At 35.7% G+C, this 12,006-nt stretch overlaps 1 protein-coding gene across 1 annotated transcript in view; it reads right to left on the bottom strand.

The window, feature by feature from the left end:
* The window catches only part of GCC2 (GRIP and coiled-coil domain containing 2), a 29,313-nt gene that overhangs the window by 15,667 nt on the left and 1,640 nt on the right, over positions 1-12,006 (bottom strand). The window contains exons 2-11 of the mRNA XM_050331278.1: positions 10,675-10,737; positions 9,928-10,012; positions 8,771-8,838; positions 7,505-7,609; positions 4,281-6,752; positions 3,536-3,605; positions 2,751-2,851; positions 2,573-2,671; positions 1,459-1,578; positions 87-251 (exon numbers count right to left, since the gene is read on the bottom strand). Of these exons, the coding sequence (XP_050187235.1) occupies positions 87-251; positions 1,459-1,578; positions 2,573-2,671; positions 2,751-2,851; positions 3,536-3,605; positions 4,281-6,752; positions 7,505-7,609; positions 8,771-8,838; positions 9,928-10,012; positions 10,675-10,737 (3,348 nt within the window). The remainder of the gene's footprint in view (positions 1-86; positions 252-1,458; positions 1,579-2,572; positions 2,672-2,750; positions 2,852-3,535; positions 3,606-4,280; positions 6,753-7,504; positions 7,610-8,770; positions 8,839-9,927; positions 10,013-10,674; positions 10,738-12,006) is intronic.

Below are 12,006 nucleotides of genomic sequence, written 5' to 3'. Positions count from 1 at the left end.
AAAACCACAATTTACCAAGGTCTAACAGAAATCACATCCAGTGAAAGTAACGCTTCAGCCCATTCACTATCTTGACAAAGTACTACCTTTGTTTTCTGTTCTTTTAAAAGCCTTTCAGCTTCTAGTTCTTTGTCAGCCTTTGCCTTGGCTTTTTGCATCTCCAGTATCTGAGTCTCCAGCAGCTTAGCATTATTTTGCAGTGTTTCAACACGAGCCAGGAGGTCTTCGTTAGCAGAGCGTAATTGATCATGCTGAAATTGTCATCGTGGAAAGATAAAAACATAAGCTGAATTTATGTGTGATTTTTGTCAGATAAGATATACAGTCCTACAGATGAGTCTTGTCCAGCTTAACTGTTTTAAACCAGATTAACAGGCTAAAACCAGGCTAAATTAAAATCACTAGCACATTTTGATTATTTTGTTCAGAGTTAATTTGCCCAGCTTTCTGTAAGATGGCTAGAATTAAAAGAAACCTGAAAAAAATACCTCCAAATTTATTCTTTCTGCAAGAATCACCTTCCTCTCGCAAGATACAACACTTCTTTCAATACTTATTGTCCCTACAGATGCTGTATTTACAAACAAATGATCATACTACTAACACCTAAAAAAGACTGAACTGCAAACCTTATTAAACCACCAAGTTTTTCCAAGAGATGGTATCAGTACATGTTTCTTCATAACAAAATTGAAAAATTCAATGCCTGCATAACCAGGTAGAATATAATTTCTTATTTCTTCCTACGTTTCTCACTACTGGTTTGTGTTTATAAGGAAATGGTGGCCTAGCTAAATCTTCAGTGTATGGGGCCTGGGAGTTTAAATCCTAAATACCAAACTCATTGCAACTACCCTTACAAAAATGTGTCTCACAGCTGCTTAATTACCATCTTAGACACTTATGAATGATACTATGGTACTCTGCATCCTAAAGTCTCATCCTTGTGAAAAATGCAAAGCCCCATGATTAATTTAGTATGTTCAAATACTCTGCTGATTATATAAATAAACAAAAAAAAAAGAGAAAAAATACCCAAACCCACATTTTGTTGAAGAAATAGAAGAAAAACATTTCTCAGATAAAGGTTACTGCACTTCATGAGAAGTGTAGCTGTGCAATCAGACAAATAGTGCAAGTTTGATACTCGCAGCAGAGTTTTATGTCCAAACAAAGCCAGAGATAAACACCTGCTCCTTCCTGTAAGTTGACCTGGAGCAGATTAAACTCTTTCTGCTGACAAAGCCAAACACCTTAGATATATTTACCTTTGTCATGGCCCAGGTAAGATATCAGATGTTGAAAAAGAACAAACAAACCACCCTGAATTGCAAGTCACTATTCAAAACAGACTTAGGCTACAAAACAGTACTAACAATGACATGATTAAAACTTACACTCAATAGACAGGATTTTTACAGTAATTATCAATATATCAGACCCACATACAGAACTGACCTGCTGGGATGACACCTGTAGCTGTCTTGAGAGGTCATCTATCTGACGTTCAAGATTATTTGCTCTGCCTTTTTCAGAATCCAGCTGTTCTCCTTGCTTATCATATTCCATCAAAAGATTCTTAACAAATACAAACACAAAATCAAATTTTTTTACTATATATATATATACATATAGCATAAGCACATGCATCTCAAAGGCCTACCTATCTTCCTGATATTTCAGTATATGAGTTGTCTTACTGCAACACCAGAAACATTGCCGTGAAATTAATGCTATTATTCCACTACAAACTCTGGGAGAAACCCTTTTCAGGTAATGAAATTCTAGAATAATTCAGGTTGGAAGAGACCTCAGCAGGTCTACATTCAACCTTCTGCTTAAAGTAGGGTCAGCAGTGAGATCAGACCTCATAACTCAGAGCTTAGTCCAATCAGGTCTTTCCAAGCATGGAGATGGTGCCACTCCCGTGGGCAACTTCTTCCAAAGCTCAACCATCTCATAGGTTAAAAATGTTTATCCATGTACCCAGCTTTAATCTCTCATTTCAATTTAAGACTACTGTCTTGTCTTGCACCACCATTTACAACCTGATTCTCTGTCCCTGATAATGTTTTTGTATGTACTTTCTGGAAAGCTCCTATTATGTTCCTCCTCATAAGTCTTACAAGGAAGAGCTTTCTCTTGTTGAAGCAATGCTGACTGTCACCTGCTACTGCCTGATGTGCCCAGAGATATGCTCCCAGAGAAATATTAGTTCATGTCTTTACCACTTTAGGATTTTCAAACTGATCTTCAGTATCATGTACTTTGAAGAATTTGTCAGGATTTATGTTTTCCCTCAGCAACACATTGGTAATGTATGATGTTTGATGTATGATGCTAGATTCAAGAGGTTTAGAAACATCATTCCAGTAGAAAGCAAGTGCCTTATTTTCTTCTGACAGCAGTTGGTTCCCTTAATAGAACCTTACATTTCTTGATTTTGGTATCCAATTGCACTGACACAATTTCTTTTGCCAAATATAGTTGTGCAAGTAAACAGCAATAAATATCCGCTTCAGTTAACTGTCAGACAGTTAACTGTCTTTTGTAAATGCAGTACTATTCTTACCTTATAGCTTTCAGCTCCTTGAATTACTTCTTTCATTGAAGCAGACAACTGATCTTTTTCTGATCGAACCAACTCCAATTCTTCTTTCAGAGCTTGCATCTTTTTAAAAAGAAGTTGTGTCATTAAAACAGAACACCACATGTAGAATGCTCTTCATATTAGGAAACAGTCAAGGTACCTCTTTTCGGCTGGCATCTAATTCTTTCTTTGCTTTCACAGCAACAACCTTAATTTTGTTTAGCTTCTCTCCTTTTTCTGCAGATTCTTTTTCCAGCCTCCCTAAAAAAATAAAGAAGAAAACTAAGAAAATATACCTTTTTATTTCTTCCTGAGAAATGAAATTCAATTAGAACACAAATATCAGCCTGACTTTAAAAACAAACAAAATATAAAGCAAGGGGAGATGTTCAAGTGTTCGATTCAGTTAAACATTTAATTTCAAGCTAAAACATACAGACAGCTTAAGGACAATCTTTCCCTGGAGAAAATTTCCCTGTTTCAGAGGCTTCCATCACAGTTAACATTAGCAGTCATATTCCTGTCTATTTCTACATAAATTTTAACAACTTGGAACCACTTTCTTGCTAATGTGTTGGGATAACTGCAATGAGGCAAGAGTAGTTTTGGCAAAGTGTTGCTTCCTTCTCCTCTTGGCAGTCTTAGGAATTCTTATTCACACACTTCCCATATTTAAAAACAAAGATTAAATCCACTACATTGCTTATAGCCAGATGTACATAGGAAGAAAAAGCCTTAAGAAATATCAAATCATACCCAACTTAAAACTGCTAAAAATATTTTAAATCCCTAGTGGAAAGAACAGCTTCCTAGTAGGAAGATGCATTGATATCTACTTCCTCATCTTCCTTGGCTTGTAGGAAATACAAGACAATTATGAAAAGAAAAACTAACAATCCAAAGGACCCAAACCATTTATATAAAAGAGAACAGTGAGGAATTTACCAATTTTTTCTTGAAGCTCTGCTACTGAAGACTGTTGATCAGTTTTCTCAGTCATTCTCTCCATTAAATTCTGTATTATAAACAAAGATATAAGAAGAATTACAAAAATTTCTTTGTGATACCTGTTTTTTCCCTAACAAGCAACCAGAATTTTCAGCTACAGCTAAAATTACCTACATTTTTAATACCAAGAAAGTTTTTAAGAGAAATTTTGTTATCAGCTTGGTGAAAGCATAGTTACTTGAAAGCAAAACATTCCAAGGTTTTAACAACTGCTTTCCATTCTGTCCAAGGACAAAAAATGGGAGACCATTAATTCTGCAGCTGTCAGTTTTACATAGCTAGCAATTCCCATGACAGGAAGTTAGGAGGAGCTAATGCAGATCAAGCAGGAGTTTTGTTTGAGATGGAGTCATAGAAAGTTAAGAGGTGAAAAATGATGAGGTCAGTCAGTCCATCTAGTCAAATGATTGCTTTGAGGGCTATTTATAGGAAGAAAGGTTCAAGTGAAGTAACTTTTGTCAAAAAAGTATTATGATTTGGTTTCTTTTTTTTTTTTTTTTTTTTCCCTGGGGGCAGGGAAGTGACTTTGAGGTGCTAGATGGGCCTTCCAGAAGGGGAACTCACTTTCAGGCCAAGGGGGAAAACAATAAAAGAAGAAAAGAGAGAATTGAAAGTATTTTTTGAACCTTAATTCTGAAGACTTTAGAGGTTTAGTCTGTATACTTCAATAACAAAATATAACCTTTAGAGAACTCAGTTCGTCTTTCACATTTCTAAGTTCAGTTTCCTTTTGTTCCAGAATGAAACTTAAGTCGTCTTGTTTCTCTGATCCTTTTTCCTGTTCTTGTACTGGACTTTCATAAAAAGCAAGTTTTTGAGTGACCTCTTCAATACTAGCTAAAAGATCTTGATTTTCAATCCTTGTTTTCTCACTGGCATTCTTCAGCTCCTGAATATCATGCTGAAGAGCTTCTTTTTCAGACAACACTCCTTGCAGTTCCTCTCTCAAGAGAGCCTTTTCTTTTTCAAAATCCTGAATCAGGGATCTGTGTTCTCTATATTGAGCAGCATTTTCTTCCTCTAGTCTCTCAACTTCCCGCCGTAAATGAATTACTTCCTCCTCATTTTGCTGAGCAAGGCACTGCTCTTCTTTAATTTTTGACAAGCATTCATTTGCAATTTTTAACAAGTTAAGAGAATCATATTCTTCATTAGAATCTGAAATGCTGGACCCCACTTGTTCAAGTAGATGGTACAGTTGAGTTCTTACAAGGGATGTATGCCTTTGTTCATTTTCAAGTAATGTTGATATATGGTCTTTTTCTGCAGTCATCATTTGTAGTTTCTTTTCTAAGTTTTCAGACTGCTCTTTCAACACTAACCAACCATCTTTTTCACATGTAATCTTTCCCAGCTCTTCACTTAATTCACCTTTTTCCTGAATTATTTTCTTATTTTCCTCATGAAGAGTATACACTTCAGATGAAAGCCGCTCTCTATCATGTACCAGAGATTCAATCTGTTTTTCCAGTTGCTCTAGCATTTGAGCATTTTCAGTCTTTGTAGTTAAAGCTTCATTCAGTCTCTCTGTTAATTCCTCTACCTTTTTTGTCAGGTCATTATTGTGCTGGTTAGCAACATCTACTTCTTGCTGAAGTTCCTGAATTTTAACTTGTTCTTGCTTGCACCTTTCTTGAAGCGTTTCTCTCTCTTCACCCAAGCATTTCACATCATTTAAAATATCCTTGTTTTGATCAGTCAGAGCAACAACCTTCTCTTCCAGTTCTTTTACAGTAATCTCTTTTTGGTTGATGGAGCTTGTTATTGCATTATTGTCCTCCTGAAGACTAACAATTTTGCATTTAAGTTCTTCTACCTCTAGCTGCTTAGATGGTAGTTTTTCTATTTCTTCCTGGAGACGATTTACAGTTTCACGAAGAACATCCCTTTCATTGAAAGCAGCTCGGAGTTTCTGTTGCAGTTGACTGACATCAGAAGCTTGCTGTTGTTTCATTGATTCAAACTCCTGGCTGATCTTTCCAGCAGATTCGCCCAGCTCAGCCTGGAGAGTTTCCATTGTTTCTCTCAGGCTGTTGTAATTGGACACTGCTTCTTCTTTCTCCTGAGTTAGCTTTTCAAGCTGTTCTCTAAGCTCCTGTATTTCAAAAACTAATACCTTATTTTCTTTTTCAAAACCAGATAATAAAGTTTCATTTAATTCAGAAATTTCTGTCTTGTGTTGCTCTTTCAGAGTTTGAATCTCTAATTTATGCTCTTTTACAGCAGATTCATAGCGCTGTCTTGCTTCTTGAAGCTCCAATTTTAGTTTTTCAATTACACTGCAGTAATCTTCTTTAGTAAGCTGCAATTCATTTATCTTAAAATCCAGATCTTCCCTCTCATGAAAGTACTCCTCCTTTATGCGATGGATTTCCTCTTCCAGCTTTAGTTTGACATTGCTCATGTACGTTAACTCATCTTTTAATATACTATGTTGGGACTGGAGTTCTTCTAAACTATGCTCCAGGTACCTAACCTTTGCTTCCATTTTCGCTTCTACACAAGGTTCTTCTGGTGTATCTGCAACATCTATCCTGTTTTCTACATTTTTATTTAAGACTTCTCTCAGCTGCTCCAAGTCGTATTCACGCTGATCGGTATGAGCATGCATTTCATCCTTTGCATTTTTCTCTGCCAAACTGTGCTGCAACTCATTTATTTGATTTTGCTTTTCTTCATTTTCTCTAGATGATATTTCAATCCGATGCATCAATTCTGACACCTCTTCCTGATGGGCAATTTTTAATTTTTCAAGCTCTTCATTCATATTTTTGATTTCATTATGGTAACACTGAGAGTTGTTTTTAATAGTTTCTTGCAGATTTGTTACTTCTTTGGTTTTGTCTTCACTCACAGTTTCCAACTGTTTGCTCAGACACAAAATTTGCTCCTCATAAGTAGATTTAATTCTCTGGACATCATCTTGTAATCTTGTAACTTCTTTTTGACTCTCACTATGACGTTCAACCTGTTCCATCAGCTCCATTTGTTTTTTCACTTGTTCATCTAATTCCATTTTCAGCTTTTTCAAATCCTCATTGTGCTTGCATTGTGCATTTGCTAATTCACACTTCAAAGCTTTTATTTCTTCCAGAGAGTCAATACTTGATTGTTCCAGTAGCTTCTGCAATTCTTCTGTCTTAGCCACTGCAGCCTAAACAAACAAGCAAGTTATTAAATACTGGTAATTTAGCACACAGAATTTTCAAATGAACTGTTTACAGTAACAAATTAGAAAATATAGGAGTCCTTAGTCTTAAAAATTGCTATAGTTTTTAAATATCTAACTATATTAAGACAATTCAAACACTACAGAGTACCAGAACATATGCAGGACGAGAAAGGAAAACTAAGTCCTAAAATCATGTTTACCAGAATAATTTCACAAAACGTTCATGACAGACTTCAGCTTTAGGAACTACCTTAATAACATATTAAAGATCAAATTACTTTTAGTACATCAAATTCAAGTATCTGGAATATAACACTGTTCATCAATCACAAGCAATTCACTCTTTATTTTATTATTAATTGAGATTATTGATATAAGATAGATGCCTTGGTTGACAGGCTCCTTATGAATATCTAAATGTAAACCTCCTATCTCCCATGAAAAGACAGAGATGATTGATTGAAGCCATAACATATGTAGGCTGCTAAGGCAGAGACTGAATTCTTTTTGCAGCTGTGGATCTAGACAACATACATATGAATTTTATATTTATTACTATGGATTAGGGGGTACAGAGAAAATATGCTTTAATATATGAAGCCTTTAGATCTTTTTAAAAGATCAAACACAAGTAAGTGAAGAGAAAGGTCAAAATTAAAAACACAACAAGCAAACCTAGAAAATAAACAGAATTCTGAAATATTTTTGTAATATTCCATGGGTCTTTTCAATACCTCCCCTTCTTGCTTTATTTGAGTATTTTCTTTTCTCAGAGCTATGCATTGCTGCTGACTTTCAGCTTTTTCCAGAAGTACAACGTCCAGTCTTTCTGTGAGAGCCTAATATTAAACGAGAAAGATCACTGAAAGAGGAGTTTGTTAACAATGGAAACAATGATTTCTGAAAAATGTAGAAACTCACATATTGATTATGACCCTTTTTGTCAATTAAACACAGTATGATTTTAAAAGTTACTTTCAGCCCAAATAAGACTGATATGAAATAGGTAGACTCAAACAATGACGTTGGTTCTGTTAAAAATCCTACTTGTGATCAGCTAATTTTTAATCACCAGGTAGTGATGGGGAAGTCCACCTTCTGTAGAATTGTCCCTCCAAATTATTCAAAACGATTCTCCAATTGACAAAGTCCTCCTCATTACCAATTTTCACATTCATATGCTATGACCTTTACGTTGAAAATGACATGTTCTTGCCACATCAAAACTATTCGAGTTACTTTCCTGAAAGTATTTCTTGTGACATGCAACTTTAATTATGTATTTCTAATCTCATCGCATGACTGTCTCAGAAGTCTTCTAAATGGCAGAAGTCTTTCTGCAATGGTCATTCCACATTAAACAAAAGCCTGTCTAACCAGCTACACAAGGAAAAAGTCTTGCTGGGGACATTTATAGAATTGTTTGGGTGGGAAGGGACCTGTAAAGGTGATCTAGTCCAAACCCGCTCCAATAAGCAGGGAGTATCTTCAACTCTACCAGGTTGCTCAGAGCCTTGTCCAACCTGACTTTGAATGTTTCCAGGAATGGGGCCTCTCTCACCTCTCTGGGCAATCTGTTCCAGTGTTTCACCACCCCCCCCCATGAAAAAAACTTCTTCCTTATATCTAATCTAAATTGACCCTCCTTTAGTTTAAAACCATTGCCTCTTGTCCTACCACAAAAGGCCCTGCTGAAAAGTTTTGTCCTCATCTTATAAGCCCATTTCAAGTACTGAAGGACTGTGGTAAGTTCTCCCTGGAAATTGTACTATTCTGTAAAATTTCTCACAGAACCAATAGGATTTATGACAAGTGGAGGAAGGACTTGGGGGGAGGAGGGGAAAAAAAAAGGTTTTAGGAAATGCCTTATATTCCTGAAAATTAATTCCATGCAATTTAAATAATAGTTTTAAAGCTATTTACTATTTAGCGAATTATTTCTGTGGATTTATTTCAGCTAACTTTATGTAATACAGTAGAAACTCATTATGTATTCCTACCTGAATAATATCATCAGCTCCTGCAGTAGCTGCTTTAGATCTGAGTTCTTCAATCTCTTTCTCCAGTTCTCAAAAAGGTAAAGAAATTTCACAGCATGAATTGATACTCCATCACAGTAGCAAATTTCTAGTAAATCCAGTGCCTAACAACACTTCTATTCAAATCAGAGATGTCTTTTACTTCATCAATTTTTGTTTGTTACTGAATGATAGAAAGGACTAATGGAAAGAGGACAAATATTCAGGATTACTTCTCCAGTTCTAACACTGAGCACGGTTTTCTGAGGAAGCGAAACGTCCTTCTTTGGACTGAGGGACAACAGACAGAAATTCCTTTCATGATCATCTTACCTTCTATTTCATGATCAATTTAAGCCAGAGGAAAGATACTCAGTACCTACTGGTTCTCTGAAAATGGCAGCAGGCAGAAAAACGAGATGTCATGAATTACCCCTCTGAGGAAAAGCCTGGTATAGCTCATCCCTCTATCCTTATTGTTTCACTGGGCAGCTACCAGCAGCCAGCATAATTAATTAATTGTAATTCCAAACAAGGGGAAGTGACACCAGTCTGAGTAGTGGGCCGCTGGAGGAAAGGGGACAGCAGAGCAGAGAAGGGCAGCACACGACAGCACAGATTTACACAGAATACTTTTAGGTGGTTAACGTAAAATTTTGTTTGGGGTAGTTTACGATTTCTTGTTATAGCAGCAGATGATTAAATATAAACTGGCTAACTATCTTAAAGAAGCCATTGTGCTCTGCAACAGCACTAATTATGGAAAAAACTATCACAGACATTTCCCCTTCCATTTACTTCCTGAAAAGCAACAGGTATTTATCCCTGTGCCAATATGGGGAACAGACAATGACGTCCTACTGCAACTTTTACGCAAGCTACATTGTTCCGTCATGCCCATACTGCCAGATCAAAATTAATTTAATACCTGACAAAAGCAATGCTTCTTTTTCTTCCCATTCTTACTCTAAGGACTCCAGACCCTATCCTTCCAAAATAAATAGCGAAATTGCAGAAAAAAACATCTAGGATATTTGCCTAGAATTTAAATCTACCTATAAAAAACATGCAGTGATATTAGAAAAGGTAAGATAATACCAAACATTAAGGCAGAAATTGTTCTCTTTCTAGTAAGGTACCTGTACATCTCGACTTCACTTTCTGTATAAGCATCATTTGCTTTTTTGCAAACTTAATGAGGTCTTCTTTGGGCAATGTGTCCAGCTGTAAAAAAAGCATATATTAGAGAAATCAGTTTCCTCTAACCCAGACTTAACAGAAACAGGGCATTTTAGCATCTGACTTCCGAGAAGTTGAATTTTAGGGCAAGAAACTCTTACCATGCATATGCAAGAAGGGAAACAGTCCAAGTTACTGCCATTCTGTTATCCAATTCTGTTATTCCAAGTGCAATAACAGAAACTACTCCTAATTCTGTACTTTTCTGAAATAATTTTGGAGCACAGAATTGGATAGCATCAGTTAGAGAGGAAAACTCAGTTGGGAAGGATTACAATTCAGTAATATAATTTGAACAGTGTTTTGAAAATAGCATGCTGTCCTAACACTGTCATTTTTTAAATTTACTTCCAACATATGCAAAGTTGTCTGTGACCATTATGAAACACACTACTGCCAAAACTGGATGCTATTAATAATTTATCAAATATAACAGAAGGGAACATGTCAAGAAGAGATTTTTTTCCGCATGTTTTCCAAGACACCTTATCCTAGTGTTTATAAACTAGGATAAGTTTTTCCTGTCTAGAAGACAGGAAATGCTAAAAATACCTTTATGTCTTCGTATTAGTCACAGCTTGCATGCTAAGCTGTAACTCTTTCAGCTACTGCTATCCAAATAAATGAACTTTTTGAGGACTGATTACCTTTGATTTGCCTGATCCTGGTGTGCCAGAAGATGCCACCATATCCTGCCCAGCATCTTGAACCTATAACAAAATGAAGTACAATCTGCAGTAACTAACTTGAAAAAAATTAAAATAAAATTTAAAAACAAGGTATTTGTGGGACTAGTCAGAAGCATAACAGAAAAAGAGTTACCATGATTATTAGAACAGCAGAATAGAAAACTCTTGATGTGCAAACCAGTATGATCTAATGATTCCACTACTGAACTGACACCTAGAGTTGATGCACTGAAAAACAATTTTATTTACGAGCAGCTTAAAAAGTGTGACACATGACCTCATTCTTAAAAGAGACATTAAAAAATGGCATGAACAAAAAAGACTTGTAGAGGGGCTGCAGTTAAATCAAACTTTGGGACCTTTTGAACCACATAAAGTCCCAATATTTTTTTTGTTTCTTAAACACATTAGTATTGCTAGAATTGTTCGCCTAACAAACTATATTTCAAAAGACTCTGCAAAGTCAGGACTCTTTTAAACCCTGAATTATAGCTCCCCCTTTCCTTTCTGTTTTTTAAACCTACTAGTTACTGCTATAATTACTGGCCTGACAAATGTAACTGAAAAAGCTCGCAAATTCTGGGCTCTCTATTCCTGACATATATGCACAATGCCTTCTTCTGTAAACTTCCACAGATCTCATCTGGGAGATTCTGTTACTTTGCTGTGATTTATATGAGATATGTTTACATATGATCAGGAACATGAAGAAACATATGTAGCCATGATGGTGCAAAGGAAAATGGAACAGACGCTTCCAATATATTAAGGGTAGCATTTCCAAGTTTTGATCTTTACCCTGCTTCTTCCTTCATACTATCATATGTGCATGAGTATATGTATATACATTAATATTTGTATTTTTATATATCTACATGTTTGTGTGTGTATGTATGTGTACACACATACCTTCACTTTTATTTTGCTGCTTTCTTTATTCTGCCAAAATACCCAAAACCCTTAGAGTAGAAACTAAGGAAAAACCAGAGTGAATCGGAACACTATAAGAATGAAGAATCACTAACAATTTAGGGGGAACAGGTGATACAGATAATAAAAAGGATCCTCATTAGAAATATAAGTTCAAGTACAGGCCAAAGACAAGGGCAGTTAAACTTATGTATGTATCACATGGGCAAAAAGGTGATTTTTTTTCAGATGGCAAAAGCAATCATTAAAAAATAACATGCCCATTAAACATAAATACAGCATTACAAAAAAGCTATAAGGTTTAAGTTTCATATTCTCTTGGTATATAAAACTTTGTTAATAGTTACACTCAATATTTCA

This window comes from Myiozetetes cayanensis, unplaced genomic scaffold (assembly GCF_022539395.1).
Source record: "Myiozetetes cayanensis isolate MyiCay16 unplaced genomic scaffold, myiCay2020 scf5-8, whole genome shotgun sequence".
Taxonomy (NCBI): Eukaryota; Metazoa; Chordata; class Aves; order Passeriformes; family Tyrannidae; genus Myiozetetes; species Myiozetetes cayanensis.
The sequence above is the reverse complement of the archived record's forward strand: the minus strand, read 5'-3'. Positions and strand labels throughout refer to the sequence as shown.